Below are 16662 nucleotides of genomic sequence, written 5' to 3' on the forward strand. Positions count from 1 at the left end.
TGTTATGACCAAGTGGGTAAAGAGATGAACCTCCTTCAACATATCTGTGGAAGTCTTTGATATCAGACTATGTTTCTATGGAAAGACTGAGATGTGGCATTAACGGTCAAAGTTTGGCAAAGTGGAGTACCTGGGAACTCAGACTACAACTGCCTGAAATGTTAGAACTCATAATGACTTTTTAGATCACTGCTGTTGATGTATATTGGATTTGCTGCATCATATAATCTGTATATACTGTGCTGGACTGTTATAATTCTTCTAAAAGAATGTACAAAAAATACCTCTATTTGACATATTCTGTAATGAATAAGGCACTAACTCAAACTCATTTAAATCAAACAAAATTTGAATGTTTGTCCATTTAAAAAAGTGGTCATGTAGTCATGACTAGTTGTAGCTCCTTGTCATTATTAATCTTTTTCTAAGTCATGCTCTGTGTGATCTGTGTAGTGATTATTCTCAATGGTAATGCTCACTATGTTAATAAGAAAAAGCTTTGCGTTTGTTCCGGTTTGTTTTTTTGTGCGTGATGACGTCGGCGCGTCACGACGTGCACAGCGTACCGCATTGTTGTTGGGGAAGAGAAGCTGAAGCTCGAGCCACCGCTGAGCTCTGCCACTTGTGACTGACTGCAATTCAACAGTCCTGCTTACCATCGTTTTAACGGATTACAACAGAACACAGGACCGGCTCCGTCGCCCTGGATACCCGCCAGTTACGCTCAGGGTTTTCTCGGTTGAGTGCGAGCCGCGGCCGCCGTTGGAGAAAAGGGCTGGATGTGGATTTAGCCACTGCTTTTGCTCCACAGGCCGCGCCGCCATTGCTACTTTTGTGCGAGCTGAATTCGTGAAAACCCCGTGGTAAGTTCAGTCTCACGCTGTAAATTACTCTTTCGTAACCACCTCCTCAAATCCGGGGATTTGTTTTTAACTTAAACCAACACGTACAGTTCCCCGGAAAAAAGAGAACTTGCAGTGAAGGCAGCACCTTGCTGGTCGCCATATTTCCTCCCCCACTTGGTAATAGTAGTGTTAACAGGGCAACGTTAGCCATGTTTGTGGACGGAGTGAACTAAACCAATGAACGAATCCCACTTAGTCCACCGCCGCATCACCACCGGCGTATTTTCTTGTTTGATTTACAATGCTGGACAGAGTTGGGTCACTGTAGAGGAGGATTGTGTTTGTGCTGTGTTCAGCTAGCGTTTAGCTTACGTTAACTCAGGTTAGCAGAGAGCTACTGTCGTTCTCCGATCATAATCAACAACAAACCTCTCCAAAAGAGTGATGTCGAGTCTCTGTCAGTTTTCATTCATCAATCGTGTGTTAGCCAGTCGTAAAATTGCGGTATGAAAACACGTGACGTCAGGAATTAAAGCTACTCTTAAACATAAACTGAGCTGCTAGCTTTAAATTACTGTTGCTGATATAGCAGAGATAGAACTTAATTTAGTTCCTAAATAAAAAATTTCAGAGCTGAAGTTAACCATAATCATTACTGAACAATTCATAAACAATTGTCTTTAAAGTTATGTCTGTTCAACGTCCCACGCCCCATTTTAATGCCTGAGATCGTTTCATTTACTGTTATGTATGGAAAATAAAAACACTGCATTTTCACATTATAGAAGTTGACAACTCATCTTTTAAAGTTACAGATTATGTCTTTGCAATTAGGTATTTGTGACTTTTAATATTATTACATAAATTATGAGTACAAATGAACGATCATGGACATGCCCATACGTTATTAATTATTATCCGTTATCATTTTTTTTGGCAACACTTTGGTTTAGTTTTAGAAAGCAAATTCTTGGCATTTCTTTCTCATCACCCTTTACAGTGGAAGTATTTCTACTTTTGATTTACTTCTGTCAGCTTGAGCATTGTTGGACATTAACATTTTTGCTTAACTTTTGTTCCTTGTTAAATCAAGCATATTTGAAGACTTAAATCTGTATCCTCGTTTGAGAGCCTCTATTAATTTTGACCCATCATTGTATTTCATTTTTTAAACTACAAAGACAAAGCAAAATATCTCTATTTGTACTCGCCCTGATTGTATTTATTTTATTATTAGTAGGAGCAGCTCGCTGTATAACCTATATAAGTTCCACAGATAAATTATTTTATTATTATATTTGCATTTGCAAAGGAAACATGGAAAGCGTGCATCCATAAATTACTTGATTAATCTCAGATCCTACTCTATTGCTTACCAACAATTGTACAAGGCTTATCTAAAAATGTATTACATTCTTCTCTGTTCTCTTCATCTCCAGCTACTTATTATTGTATTCCTTGGAAAAGGTGCAGACATCCTTGTATAAACACCATTATCTGACCACCGTTGCTCCTGGAATGCATATTTGAGTCGGCCTTAAAGCCGTTAATCATTGGTGCTGGTTTATGTTTTATTGTATGTAATGCTCTGTGTGCTTGGCATTGCTTCACTTGTATTGAATTTAAAAACTAGCACACATCAGTCAGTTAATAATACTGTTGTTTAATTTCTTTGATTTTCAGAGGGTTGACTGTTTCAAGATGAAGAAAAAAGGTAGAAATCACCGGCCATCTGTGCTGAAGAGGGAGTCCTCTCCGATCAAGCCGTCACCAAACCGGGAAACACTGACTTATGCACAAGCTCAGCGGATTGTGGAGCTGGAGGTTGACGGCCGTGTACACCGGCTTAGTATCTATGACAAGCTTGATGTTATCACTGACGATGACCCCGCTGCTCAGGAAATCATTGAGTGTAACAGCAACAAGGAGAACAATGAGAAGCCCCAGCAGGTACTGGTGCGCTCTATGCGTCTCAAAAACAACCAGCAGAAGAAAATTGCAGCTCTCACAGCCTCCCACGGCACTAGTGGCACCCAGAGCAGTGTCAGCAGCCTGTTAGAGCCGAAGGTTAGAACTGTTGAATACAATCTGCCTGTTGTGCCAAAAAGGCAAGCGGCATATTACAAGTACACAGAGAGGACCGCTGAGGAGCTGGACGAGGAAGTGGAGTATGACATGGATGAGGAAGACTATGCCTGGCTGGAGCTCGTCAACGAGAAGAGGAAGAGTGAGGGGATCAGCCAGGTGTCACACAACCTCTTTGAGTTCCTGATGGACCGCTTTGAGAAGGAGTCCTTCTTGGTCACACAGGGTCAAAGTGATCTGCAGCCTCTGGTGGACGAGGATGCTGTTTGCTGCATCTGCATGGATGGAGATGGTGCAGACAGCAATGTTATTCTCTTCTGTGACTCCTGCAACATCGCTGTGCATCAGGAGTGCTATGGCGTGCCATACGTCCCAGAGGGTCAATGGCTGTGCCGCCACTGCCTGCAGTGTCCGTCACGGCCTGCAGAGTGTGTTTTCTGCCCCAACCAAGGTGGGGCTCTGAAGAAGACAGATGACGACCGCTGGGGCCATGTGGCATGTGCTCTGTGGGTCCCCGAGGTCGGCTTCTCAGACACGGTTTTCATCGAGCCCATCGACGGTGTCCGCAACATCCCACCTGCACGCTGGAAGCTAACCTGCTACCTGTGTAAGGAGAAGGGTGCAGGAGCATGCATCCAGTGTGACAAGATCAACTGTTACACTGCCTTCCATGTCAGCTGTGCCCAGAAGGCTGGCCTCTACATGAAAATGGAGCCTGTCAAAGAGGTGATGGCATCTGGTGCCACCACATTCTCTGTGAAAAAAACTGCTTATTGCTGCAGCCACACACCCGAAGGTTGCAACCGCCGCCCCCTCAACATCTATGAGAAGTTGCATCCAAAAAATGGAGCCTGTCACAAGAGGGCTGAAAAAAGGGGTAGTTCCCGTGCCAAAGGTTGGCACAAGAAAAAGAGTAAGAGGACGGAACCTGAACCACAACCACAACCCGAGTCCCCCACCAACACTGGTCCAAGTATTACCTCCTCAAGGTAGGAAGGCGAGCAACGTTCCAAAAATGCATGTATTTTGCAATCGATAAATATGTCGATTCTTTTTTCTATTAATGGATTAGTTATTTTTATCCATAAAATGTAAGAACATGTTTATCACTTTTCCCAAAACCTGGAAATGTGGATGTTCTCAAAGCTGTAATGATTTATTTATTTTGTAGAGCAAAAACTCCCTGAAACTATTCATGTTTAAGAGAGAAAAGTCAGACAATTTATTTTAATTATTTAAAAAACAAAAACAAAAAAAAACATGAAAAGTTATTAATTGATGATAAGAAATAGTTGACAATTACAATACAACAGTTAGTAGGTCAGCTGTCAGTTGCTCCCAACACAATATCAAGTTTGAGGTGCCAGATCATACCTTACATTAGAGTTATTCAACTTCAGAAGTGGATGGTCCAAAAGAAAAATACCTGGTGTTTTGTGGGTCAAATATATTGCTGCATGGAATAAAAATAGCCAAACATATACTGTATTTTTCACTTCTAGTCAGTCCACTTTACTAGTGGGACAGAGTTGGACATTCAAGAGAGGTGCAAAAGTTAAATCCCACACTAACAGAGAACAACATGAGGCGTATTGTTTTGTCAACAATGGGCAGTGGACATGTCCCCACTAATATATGGAGAAAGCCACTACTTTTAGATTATAGCCAGGACAGTGTGTGTGAATGCTGTCAGAGTAGAGCGGGCGGATTTTACTGGTATCAGTGAACGCATCACTGCGAGTCAAAAGGCAGATGACAGAGAGAGTGCAGGTGATGTGCTGTTCTGACACAGTGCACAGCTTTTAAGTTTTAGGGCCAAACCTGAAGCCAAACCTTGTCACCAAACCTATGCCTTTGCCTGTACGTTCGTCCTCCGCTCCTCCATGACCTCTGGAAAACTGGCAGAAAACAGAAAACGAGCCATGATTTGACCTGTGCCTCTTTAAGTTAATGCGCTCCTTTAGCACAGAAACGTGGTCATGAGTACACAAACACACAGTTTGGTGCGTGTACTAGCTGGTAATTTCTCCGGCTCTTCGCTCTAGAACTGACTATTTTCTAAGTCAACTTTGTGTCACTTTAGCTTTGGTGAATGACATTGCGATGCACTGACAGTTCAGGGAGTTGAGGCCATAGGAAAATTAAAAAGGGCAGTATCTGGCCCGCGAGCCGCTAGTTGAATAAGCCTGCCTTACATTCATTCTTCTTTTCTTGGTCCTTCTTAACAAAGTCCGTGAACCCTCTCTGTGGTTTTCCTCTTGCCCAGCCCTAACTTCAACATCCCATTAGAATCAATATTCCCCCTCTGCCTGTGACCAAACCATCTAAACCTTGACTCTCTTACTTTATTTTTAAGTGGTCATTTCTAATCCTGTCCATCCTGGTCACCCCCAACACATTTTTTTCCTCTCCTGCCTTTTAGACCATGCCACTGTCTCCAAGCCATACATCATAGCAAGTCTCACTACCATCTTGTTGGCCTTCCCATTCGCCTTTATTTCTCGTACTCCATCCTACCGATATACTGAATAAACGTTGCTATTCATAGCTACTATAAACTAAGGGATAGGTACTAATCGTACAGTACGATACAATTTTGAAATACAGTAGTATCATTAAGTGCCAACTTTAATGGTGCTGTTAGGGGTATTGGACACAATGAGATTGTTTACGATGGCTTTCTGCAGTTCCCAGTCCTGAGGAGAGATCTGTGTTTGTCTCCCTGTCTTTACAGGTGGCGGTACTAGCTGCCTGTCACACACACACACACACACACAAACACAGAGGCAGCAGAGTTTCACAAAGACACAGACCTACTTGCAACCGAGTGACAGTGAGGAAAGTTAAACATTCAAAAGTCAGGTTATGTTTCACCAGAACCGACACTGACCGTGGTTGGAAATCACAGGGGAGAAGCTGTTGGTTTACAAGCAGTTACTATGAACTAAGAAACGGGAGCATTCAGAGAGAGCTCAAGGATCACTTCCATAAGAGATATGAAAACATGCATTTTTCTCCTCCTGTATTTGCTGACTAACATCTTGTTTTATTTCCTGTGGTTCAGTTTCGACACTATATTGAACCAAGTGGCAGTTCAGAGGAAACGTCAGTTTGTTGAACGGTTACTGAGCTACTGGGTGTTGAAGAGACAGTCGAGGAACAATGTACCGCTGATCCGCCGGCTGCAGGCCAACATTCAGCTACCGAAAGTCAAGCAACCGGTCAGTGCTGTTAGACAATCGAGCATTACCTTCTATATAGTTCAACCTACTGAAATGAAATCTGTTTTTTTCCAGGACCGTATGGAAATGAACCAGCTGCTAAAGGAACAACTGAAAGAGTGGCACCGCCTCCGGCACGACCTGGAGCGAGCTCGTCTGCTGCTAGAGCTCATCAGGAAGAGAGAGAAGCTCAAGAGGGAAGAGGTAGAGTCAGCTCACCTGTAAATCAAATCTGTGGTGAATTTGTTAAGACTGTGTTGATGCCAACTGCCAACCAAACACAGTATATCTCAGTAAAAGTCCAAAACTTGACTCATTTCCACACAGTGTTGGAAAAGTTTCAGTGTTTCCTCCACCATTATATCATTGAAGGTTGTTAATTTTATTGAATGTTATTTTATATATCGTGCCAGATCACAACAGAAGTCATTTAATGTTACCTTTCCTATAGAACAGGCATATACCTTGTCCTTTTATTAAACAAACTAAATAGCCTCATGTTATTTGTCGTATGTACACAACGGCATGTCATTTCTGTCTCTACATGGACACGGGTTTACAATTCTCATCTGCCTTCTGTATTGCGTACGGCGGAGATTCGCCCTGATGTGCGCACACAGGTGAGCACACCCGTGCACACAGGTGAGCACACTCGTGCACTAGTGGATGGACAGCACAATTTGGAACGTGTCTTGTCAACCACCTGAAATGCAGAAAAAAATATCTGCTTTTTTAAACGCTCCCAGGATGTGAAGTTGGCAATGCTTGGGCCACCGGTCCAAGTACAGAAAAGAGCCCAAGTACCTTTCTCTTGTTCAACTTGCACACACAAACACAGTCTTAATGCTCATGCATAAAAATTATTGATATATACTGCGAAACATTGATCATTGAGGAAAAATACCATGGTATAAATATTTCACCCAGCACTAACTAACCAACTAACTATACATATATGTATGTACACATCCAAACACTGGGTTTGAATCATTATAATAGCTTAATCCTGTGACAATTGTCTGTTTCTGCAACAGATAAAGCTGCAACAGTCGGTGCTGGAGGTCCAGCTGACCCCCTTCAACATTCTGCTGAGAGCTGTGCTCAGCCAACTGCAGGAGAAGGACCAGTACAACATCTTTGCTCAGCCCGTCAGCATCAAAGAGGTTTGCAACCATTTTATCTCCTAAAACAACCTGACAATTGATTTATGTCCTCTTCAGACTTTTCGAGTTCCATATTTGGAGGGAGCTCCATCCATACGCATTACTCTACTGCATACATGCCTACTGATCATTGAAACTATAATTAGTGTCCATGTAAAGTTTTGTGATCAATCAATTTAATTAAGAATTAATAGTTTTAATTCAAACTTGTCTCAATAATTTCTTTTTATTTGTATAATTTGCATAATGTATTTTTTAAATAAGTGACGTAAGTACAATTCCTATAGCACTTTTCACATACTTCACAAGATACATATGCTTCACAAGATACATGAACAATAAAAATAATAAAAACATTATACAAATAAAATACAAACAACAAAAGCTGCAGTACATTTAAAGAAATACAGCAACATATTTAAATTTCAAGCGCCTGCCTCAACAGATGAGTTTTTAGTTGCTTTTTAAAACTGTCGGCAGAAGAAGCAGCTCTTAACTTAGATGGTAGAGAGTTCCACCATTTTGGGGCGACGGACTGGAACGCTCTGTCGCCTCTGGTTTTTAGTCTGCTCTGGGGAGTAACAGGCTTCCAGCCGATCGCAGTGACCTTGCAGGGTGGTAGTGAGAGCGGAGATCTTCTAAATATGGAGGGGCCTGACCGTTGATGGCTCTATGTGTCAGGATGAGGATTTTAATTTGGATCCTGAAATTAACAGGTAGCCAGTGCAAGGATGCTAATACAGGGTTTTACTGAGACAGGTGAAGAGGGAATCACAGTAATCAAGGCGTGAATGATCATCTCTAGTTCTGAGTGAGACACAATTGACCTGAGTTTTGGAATGTTTCTGGGGTGGAAAAAGCAGCAACAGGTTATTTTTTGTATGTGTTCATCAAATAGCAATGACTGATCAAATGTAACACCAAGATTTCTGCAGCCAGAAATTAGCAGAAAAGGTCCCTAAGAAGGGGTAAACGAGTTTAAAATCATCAAGTTTGGTGTGGAAGAAATCTGAGATTTAATTTTTAGGCCATACTGCCCTGCCCTACATGCCTTCTGTTCCATTCCCACACATACAGTATGCTCTACTTTCACTGCTAATGTTTGGCTGCGCTCACACTGACTTGACCTGACTGAATGATTTGTCACTTAGACCTAGGACTCCATGGAACCAAAATGTACAGTGTCTCTATTCAGACCAGATTCGTGAAGCATTCCAACCTTTTGTTTTCTTTTCTGTAGGTTCCGGACTACCTGGATCACATCAAAAATCCCATGGACTTTTCCACCATGAGAAAACGCATTGATACTCATTGCTATAGAAGCCTAGAGGAGTTTGAGGAGGACTTCAATCTCATCATCACCAACTGCATGAAATACAACGCCAAGGACACCTTCTTCTTCAAGGCAGCTCAGCGGATGCAGGATCATGGAGGAGTCATTCTCCGCAGGGCTCGCAGAGAGACTGAGCGGATCGGCTTTGATTTCCCCAGCTGCTTGCATCTACCTGAAGCCCCAAATCCAGAAACCCCACACCCCTTTTCCTGGGAGGATGGTAAGTTTAGACATGCAAAAATCAATAATGTGTCATTATGTGAATGTGTCACAAAGGGGCAAAAGTTTGACGTGGGCTAATCTTAAAATATGAAATCTTCATATGTGAAGTACAGTTTGACTATACTTTAACTTGACTTTTGCTTTGTTTTTCCAACATCGAATGGAGAGACTCAAAATATGTGTTTACTAGCTCTACCACTGTGTTCTTGAGATAACGTTGATAACAATCTCTCTCACTCTTGCAGTTGACCGCCTGCTAATCCCCACCTACCGTCAGCAAACCCCCCTGGAAGTTCAGCTAAAGGAACTGCTGGAGAAGCTGGACCTGAGCACTGCCATGAAACACAGTCCATCCCGCAGTAAGAGGCTCAAACTTCTCAAGAAGATCATCATGGAGGTACGTAGTGAGATGAGCCTTAAGAAGTCCCTTCCACCACCACCATTTGCTGCCCCAGAACTTGGACCCGCTCCCACCGAGACTGATGAGAAACCACTACCTGAACTTCCAGCAGAAACCTGTGTGCAACAGGAAGAGCAATCTTTATCTCCACCAATGTTAGAGCTGTTGACCTCACCATCACAGCTTGACACCTCACCCAGTGACTTGGAGCGGCCCCATTTACAGCTAGTGAAACCCAGCATAGACCAGACTCCCATGGAGTTTGACAGTAACATGTCTACCTCACCACACCCAGATATCCCCAATGGGCACCCCCCAGGCCCACCACTCCCTAATGGTGTCAGCAACACAAGAGCCCCTGATATCTGCAAAAGACGTACTGGTTTACTATTCCACAAGTCCAAGGGTGCCAGCTTGCAGAAAACATCCAAGGCCCAGGAGGCATCCTCTGTTCCACCTCCATCCTTGGGCGCTAAAACCTTCCTGTCTGTAGTGATACCTCGACTGGAGACACTCCTATTGCCGAAGAAAAGACGACGCAGCAGCAGTGCTGATGGAGAGGATGAAGACGAGGAGTCGCCAATTAAACGCCTCGGCACAGGTACCAATTCAGAACGTATTTCAAAATGCTATTTAAAAATTGCCCTGAGAAACATTAGGTAATATGTTGTAACTCTACTGTGACAAACTGCTGTTTTTTTATTCCTAAGGAATCGCAAATGGTTTTGTGGTCGAGGAGGAGGAAATCTCACCGTCTCCTCGCCTGGTGGAACCTCGCCGTCGATGTGCATCTGAATCGAGCATCTCCTCCAGTGGGAGTGTCTTCTGCAGCACAAGGTGAGTCCAGAAGGGGCACAATCGGAGACCTGTTTTTGACGGGTAATAATCAAATTTGATTTTATACATAAGTGGGCTTTGTATTGAAGTATATCTGTTATCTTCAGTAGTTAGCTGTGGGCGACTGGACTTTCTTGAGTTGAGTTGAATACGTTTCACCTCTCCTCCAAGAGGCTTCTTCAGTTCTGACTAACAAGTGGGAAGAAGCAGATATTTAACCTCAGAGGCTGATACCGGTCTAAAGAATTTTAAAGATCGTTCACCCCTCCCAGTTTTAGGTTGTTTGTTTTACCTGAGACAAGGTGTGAATGGGTCATTAGGGGGTCATCTGAGAGTAATGTCTGTTATTATGGAGCACTTTTGGGCATCCACCTGTAATTGCTTCCATTTTTGGCCCGCATTTTCTCTGCACCATCTTGTGTGTTTTTATGGATTTAAAACTTAACCACATGTTGCTCCTGATGGCTGTTCCGGCATCGTGTGAGCAACGCTGCACTCAGTGCCATGCTCTGCTCATGCCGCTTTAAAGCGGACCTAGACCGGAAGTTCCAATTGATGCTGTTTTTTGGTGTTTATCTGCGACATTACCTTGTTTACAAAGCCCTGAAGGTTGAAACAAACAGTTCAGCCACTGCTGAGAACGCTGTGTTTTATTGTAATCTCGGGCTCAGCGAGATCTCTGAAAAAAACCCTTCTACTCACGTAACCAGCATTTCTCCTGAACAGCGGATCCTCCTGGTCCGGGTACATCCGGCTGCGTACATTGTACCGCAGAAGAAGAATAACGTCCGTTGTGGAGGTGTTTCACGAGCGACAGTGTCTTCTGACTCTGGGTCTGACTCCGGGTCAAAGTCATAAAAGGGACTGCGGTGGGGAGTCGTGACGAAACTATTTTTAAACATTGTTAAAACAATGTTTTGATAATGAGTAGCTATGCATCCACCGTTCCAGAGTATTGTATTTTTTACAATGCAATATTGCCTTTTGCTAGTCTGATTAGTTTTGTAGTTTTATAGTTTTAATGCTCTGCATGTGCGTTACACGTTCTTTAAAGAGTCTCTAACCTTTCTCATGTCTCCATCAGCACCATCATTGTATCTAAAGGCAGTAAAGGGCGGCAGGTGGCGACTCGACGGAGCACTGTGGATGACAAAAGCAATCTGATGGCCTGTGTGGATAATGGGGAGTTCACCAAAGCTGCTAAGATCTCTCCAGGTGAGCAGAGAAGTGTGTGCTCAGTCAGCAATACATGTCATGTGATGAATGTGCATGAAACAACATTGTGGTGTTCTTATTGTGCAGTTCTTAATTCCATTGGCTAAAGATATTTACTTACCCCAGGAAGTAGTCTCTACTTGGGGTAGGACTTCACATCAATTATTTTAAGTGAAATTTACATTTACAGCATTCCGTAATTTACAGCATGCTTCTAACAATGTCTAACAGTGTCTACAGATAGAATGGTGCAAATACATGTACGGCTAATGTTGGTGTGGAAGCACACTGAGGGGGAGGTGACAGTAATCGGATAGCAATCGGATCTTGATGTGGAGACTGGAGATGCTAATATCAGGTGTAAATTCATGTGGTGAACCACTATCTAGTCACAGAAATCACATTCTAATGTCAGGTGTAGAGGGGGATATAGAGTATAACTTACTGGATCTTTGAGGTTATTTTATGTTAGTCAACATGGAAGTGTTAAATGCACAGGAAAACTGTGATGGACAAGGGGAACGTTTTTATCTTCAGGTCCTTGGAATTATAGGCTTATTACAGTCTATTGTCCAGCAAATGTCCATATTTTGTGATTGGGTCTTGAATCTGTAGTTACTCCACCATTCCATGTGATTACACTTGAGAACGCAACAATACGATGTGAAAACAATTAGTGATGTAACAGAATTTTTTCTCAGAAGCAGTTTATTTAAGGACCCATTATTACATAATTGAATGTACTGTATTTACTTTAACTATTTCACTGAATCAAGGCAGAGTCCAGCAGTGGGCACGGGTTCACACAGCACTCGCTTGTATACCAGTGTTTGTCTTGGAATTTTACAGTAGCACTGCTGATCCATGATACCATGTCCATGAGGGTGCAACGCTGACTAAACCCATGGCCATGCCAGTCTAAACTTTTTAAAATTAAATGGCCTTAGAAATCCAGTGTTTTATTGGCTCCATTCTGTATACGTATTATCCATGAATGTCCAACTTGCTGTTATCTTAAATCGTGCGAATACTACCAACCAGTTCAATAGGCTCATCTGACAAGATCAGTCAAATTTAACTATCAAGATGTAATTTTGTTTTCTATATAGCACCAGATCACAACAGAAGCAATATAATGTTACCTTTCCTATAGAACTCTATACCTTGTCCTTTTAATAAACAAACCAAATGGCCTTATGCAGTGATGTTGCTAGGTTTTCAATGTAATGTGGTCTTTTATGGCACATTTGCACTAGTAGTCCTGGCTCACACACATACACACACACACAGTGACTAGTGTCTTGTAAAGCAGTTGTTTTCAGTGTCAGTTAATTAAAAATATTTGCTCAGTACTTACTGGAGCACAGACTCCGTCTGACACAGTCTCTGGACTGTAATACAGTGGCAGGGTTTGTGATGCCGGTCGTGGACAAGACACTGTTAAATATTGACATTTTAGACATTTCCCTGGTAGTTGTTGGAGATTAACCATCGTTTTTAGGATTGTTAACTAGTTTTAACTGATCTACAGTTCGGCACTATTCGACTTGATCCTTGTGTAGGACGTCTCTCCCTGTGACGGCACTCTGGCCAATCAGTAGCCAGCAGTCCGGGCGACGTCACACATAGTACCTACTCGGCGTGCTTGGAAATTTGCCAGAGCACCAGTACCAGGTACTTTGATAGTGGAAATGTAACTTATCCGTGCCGAGGTGAGCCAAGCCGGTGGAAATGCACCATTAGATGAGTCCCAGTGACATTCAGTGATTACCAAAAAAATAAGTCATTTTCAACAAAGTGCAGCGTTTAACTGGTATTTGATCTTATATGGTTATATAAGTGTAGACAATGCATCTGAAAGAAATAAACAGAATTTCAAATCTGAAAGCTTTTAATATTTGCAAAATAAAATATGCAAACATAGAACATTATACAGTATAAGGTAAATGGTACCTAAATAAATACATTCAAATAAAAATAAATAACAAAAATAGCTAATTAAATACATTCAGAGTAGAACATTGTAACTGAAATAGCACAAAAATAAATAAGATAAACCATATGTTGTGCATTCTGAGCAAAATAGCCTATGATGCATTTAAGCCCAATTTATACTCCTGCGTAAAGTGCTCTGCGTAGGTTACGCAGAGTCCTGTGCGTCGACGGAGAGCCTGTCGGGGAGCCTCTGCGTCGTCTCCGACTGCAAGTGTCCGTCACTCTGTCAAGGGACAACGGAGACGGCAAGAGCTGCGATTGGTCCTCAGGACAGGCCGAGCGAAGCTGCTCTTTGCCGGCTCACAGTGCGCACCGAGCGTCCACAGACGCGGGGCTGCTCCCCGCAGACAACGTCGCTGCCAAACTATAAATATGTCATATCTTAACACACACAGCACATGTTTAGACCCTAAATGGCCAATTTCTCACCTCAAATTATCTTATAACTGCGTTCCGTGACAAGTGAGAAACGGCCACTGTTTCAACAACAACAGTCTTTCTCTCTCTTTCTCTCTCGGACGCCATTGCTCACTGTAGCCAGAAGCACAACAACCTTGTGCAGCGACCCCTACTGATCGGGAGGGAAATTGCAGTGCGTAGCCGTCACCACGACGCAGAAGTATGAAGGCTCGAGGGGTCTCCGTGGTGACGCAGTCGGATAACGCATTATGCAGTTGAAGAAGTATAATGTGGCATTAAGAGTTCAATAATCAGAATCAGAAAGCAGTTATTTAAGGATATTGAGTAATTAAAGTTTTTCATGCTCAACTTTTGTGAAACTCGCTGATTTTCAGGAAGTTGCTTTCTGAGACCCGTGTATAAAACGGCATCACATCAATCAGTTTCCCAATGGAGGCAGCAGTTTCACTGTGGCGTAGCACAGCACAGAGGCTCCCGCATAATGATCAAGATTTCCAAATGGATATTTGCATGTATTGGAAAGTTTATATGTGTTGTTATGATGTCGGCTCTGTTGCAATGGGGCAGTGCAATTACTTTATGTGCACTGTAGCGGAGACTGGGAAGGGGGACAAGGAATGTTACAGTGCGCAACGACGGTGAGGTAAATGCATATTTTCTGAATTATTTGTCAGAGATGCCGGACGCAGGGCTAACAATATGACTGCTTATGTTATTTATCTTATTTACACGAAATGTCAGGTCGTTTCTGTCTCTACATGGTCGCGCAATTCTCATCTGCTCTCTATATCGATCATAGCAGTTCCACCACTGAGCGTACACACGCACGCACAGCAGATAGACTGTCAGTGTGATTGTGCAACAGTGGCTGTTGGGGTATGATGTTTCCTTTCACTCACATATGACTGAGAGGAAGAGCGAGAAGCAATTGTTGCTATGCTAAGTGTTAGGCTAGGATAACCACTCTATGTGAATATACACTGCCTGGCCCCCTAAAAAAAGGGTCACACTCTTTGCGTGATTACACAAGCTTTGACTACAGCACTCATTCCCTGTGGCATTGTTTCAATGAGCTTCTTCAATGTCACAGGATTTATTTATTTTTTATTATAAGTGTATTGCATTAATCTTGTATTCATGATCGGAGTGTGGGACCACTGCGAAAGCCTTCTCCAGCACATCCCAAAGATTCTCAATCGGGTTAAGGTCTGGACATATGGTGAAAATCATGTCTCATGATCCCTGAACCTCTCTTTCACAATTTTAGCCACATGAATCCTGGCATTGTCATCTTGGAATAAGCCCGTGCCATCAGGGAAGAAAAAAAATCCATTGATGGAAGTTGAGTGTGTTTGCTTGTATTGTGCGAGAGGGAGCAGCACATTTGAGTGCGTGTCTGTTTATGTAACTACATACATTTATGGTAGTTTCAGACATTTCTTCTGATAATCTTTGAGGGACGTTTGTGTACCGTACAGTCCCTTTTCAAGACATAACATTCATGCCAATGAAAAAAACACACAGGCATGCTGGGTACTTTCAGAGATCGTGCTTTGTGCAGATGGACAGATGTTGAATAGTCAGAATTGGAGTATAAATGGGCCAGTAACCCAGTGAAGTTTTCTTGTTTTTGTTTTCTCCATGCAAACTGTGTAATATTCCATGGAGGATGAAGCCTTCAGTCTATTCTCATGCATCGTCCGATGTCTTGTTGAGACAAACAGCCATGAACTGAACAGGATATAAAGATATCCCCTAAAAGGCTGTCTCCATGTGGACGGAACGCCGCTCAGGCAAACAAAAATTCTGTGTATTCACCTATCACCGCTTTCATGTGGACAACCCCTTAATCATTGATTTAGTTATTTGGCATTTTTTCCGCCGGACATTTTGGCCTTTGACAATTTTTTTGCTCTCCAGATTCACGTGACAACGCCCAAAGGCCGGATAACATGCTAACATAACATACCCTGCAGCATATACCAGCTAACGCACATAACTTAGAATGTAAAAACACCCCTGACTCTGTATACTTTTGAAAACTCCTGGGCTGGTTTAATCTGGATGGACAGAAACTAAGAGAAGTAGACCCAGTTCAGGCATGTCAATATTAGGGTTGGGACTTTTTTGTCTACAAAACGATCGACAATCAACAAGTGCGCACCTCTGCAAAAAAACCACCATAACACCTAAAGTTCAAGACCAACGAGGTTAAAGAAGCTGTGCATCAAAAGGTGAGCCTGCTATCCAGCTCCCTGCAGTCTCAGATGATGGTGTGCGTGGAGGAGAGAGCCCGGCCACGGCAAGACACAACAATCGCTACAAAAATGAAACCGGCATCTCCCCAGTCAAGATCCTGCACTCTGGACACCTAACGGGCGCAGGTTCAAAAACCTGAGCCGTCTGGCGACACACCCGTGCCAGTGGAGAGAGCACCCCACTTTTTTTTTTATTGCTGCTTTGATGGACAATAATGGACATTACAGCCATGTTGTTGAGCCTAAAATCAAGTAGTACAGTAATATACTAATATTTTCCACCCCTACATTGCTGCTGTTGCTGCTTCTGTGAAAAAAAACGACAAACATTCGACACGTGTACCTCGTCAATCGACTTTCAAAATGTTGTGTAATTCTCATCCCTAGTCAACATGGACGCAAGTTCCTTGTCATGCTGGACACAGTTGGCTTTGAGTTTTCAAATGAAAACAGTAGCATGTGATTCCTGTGTCTATGGCTGGTTGTGGAGACTGGTTGTGCTCTGTGTCTGTTGCAGTGACTCCTTCATAACTTGCTTTTATTGTTCCTGTAGAGGTGTGGAAACCCACTGCTGCTTCTCCATTTGTTCTGGAGCCTCTTAAACTAGTTTGGGCTAAATGTAGTGGATATCCCTCCTATCCTGCCCTGGTGAGTGAGTGTTAGACCAC

The 16662-nt window shown here is 42.7% G+C and overlaps 1 protein-coding gene across 1 annotated transcript in view; it reads left to right on the plus strand.

The window, feature by feature from the left end:
• Positions 1 to 665: 665 nt before the first annotated feature.
• The window catches only part of LOC310931132 (bromodomain-containing protein 1-like), a gene marked incomplete at its 3' end in the record, with an annotated part of 17287 nt that continues 1290 nt past the window's right edge, over positions 666 to 16662 (plus strand). Inside the window, exons 1-11 of the mRNA XM_083894242.1 lie at positions 666 to 863; positions 2529 to 3919; positions 5995 to 6151; positions 6227 to 6355; positions 7186 to 7314; positions 8555 to 8867; positions 9115 to 9870; positions 9980 to 10106; positions 11191 to 11321; positions 15998 to 16120; positions 16548 to 16642. Coding sequence (XP_083750368.1) covers positions 2547 to 3919; positions 5995 to 6151; positions 6227 to 6355; positions 7186 to 7314; positions 8555 to 8867; positions 9115 to 9870; positions 9980 to 10106; positions 11191 to 11321; positions 15998 to 16120; positions 16548 to 16642 — 3333 coding nt within the window. The 5' untranslated portion in view covers positions 666 to 863; positions 2529 to 2546. The remainder of the gene's footprint in view (positions 864 to 2528; positions 3920 to 5994; positions 6152 to 6226; positions 6356 to 7185; positions 7315 to 8554; positions 8868 to 9114; positions 9871 to 9979; positions 10107 to 11190; positions 11322 to 15997; positions 16121 to 16547; positions 16643 to 16662) is intronic.

The sequence above is a fragment of the Microchirus variegatus genome (genome assembly GCF_963457635.1).
Source record: "Microchirus variegatus genome assembly, chromosome: 8".
In the NCBI taxonomy this organism is placed as follows: Eukaryota; Metazoa; Chordata; class Actinopteri; order Pleuronectiformes; family Soleidae; genus Microchirus; species Microchirus variegatus.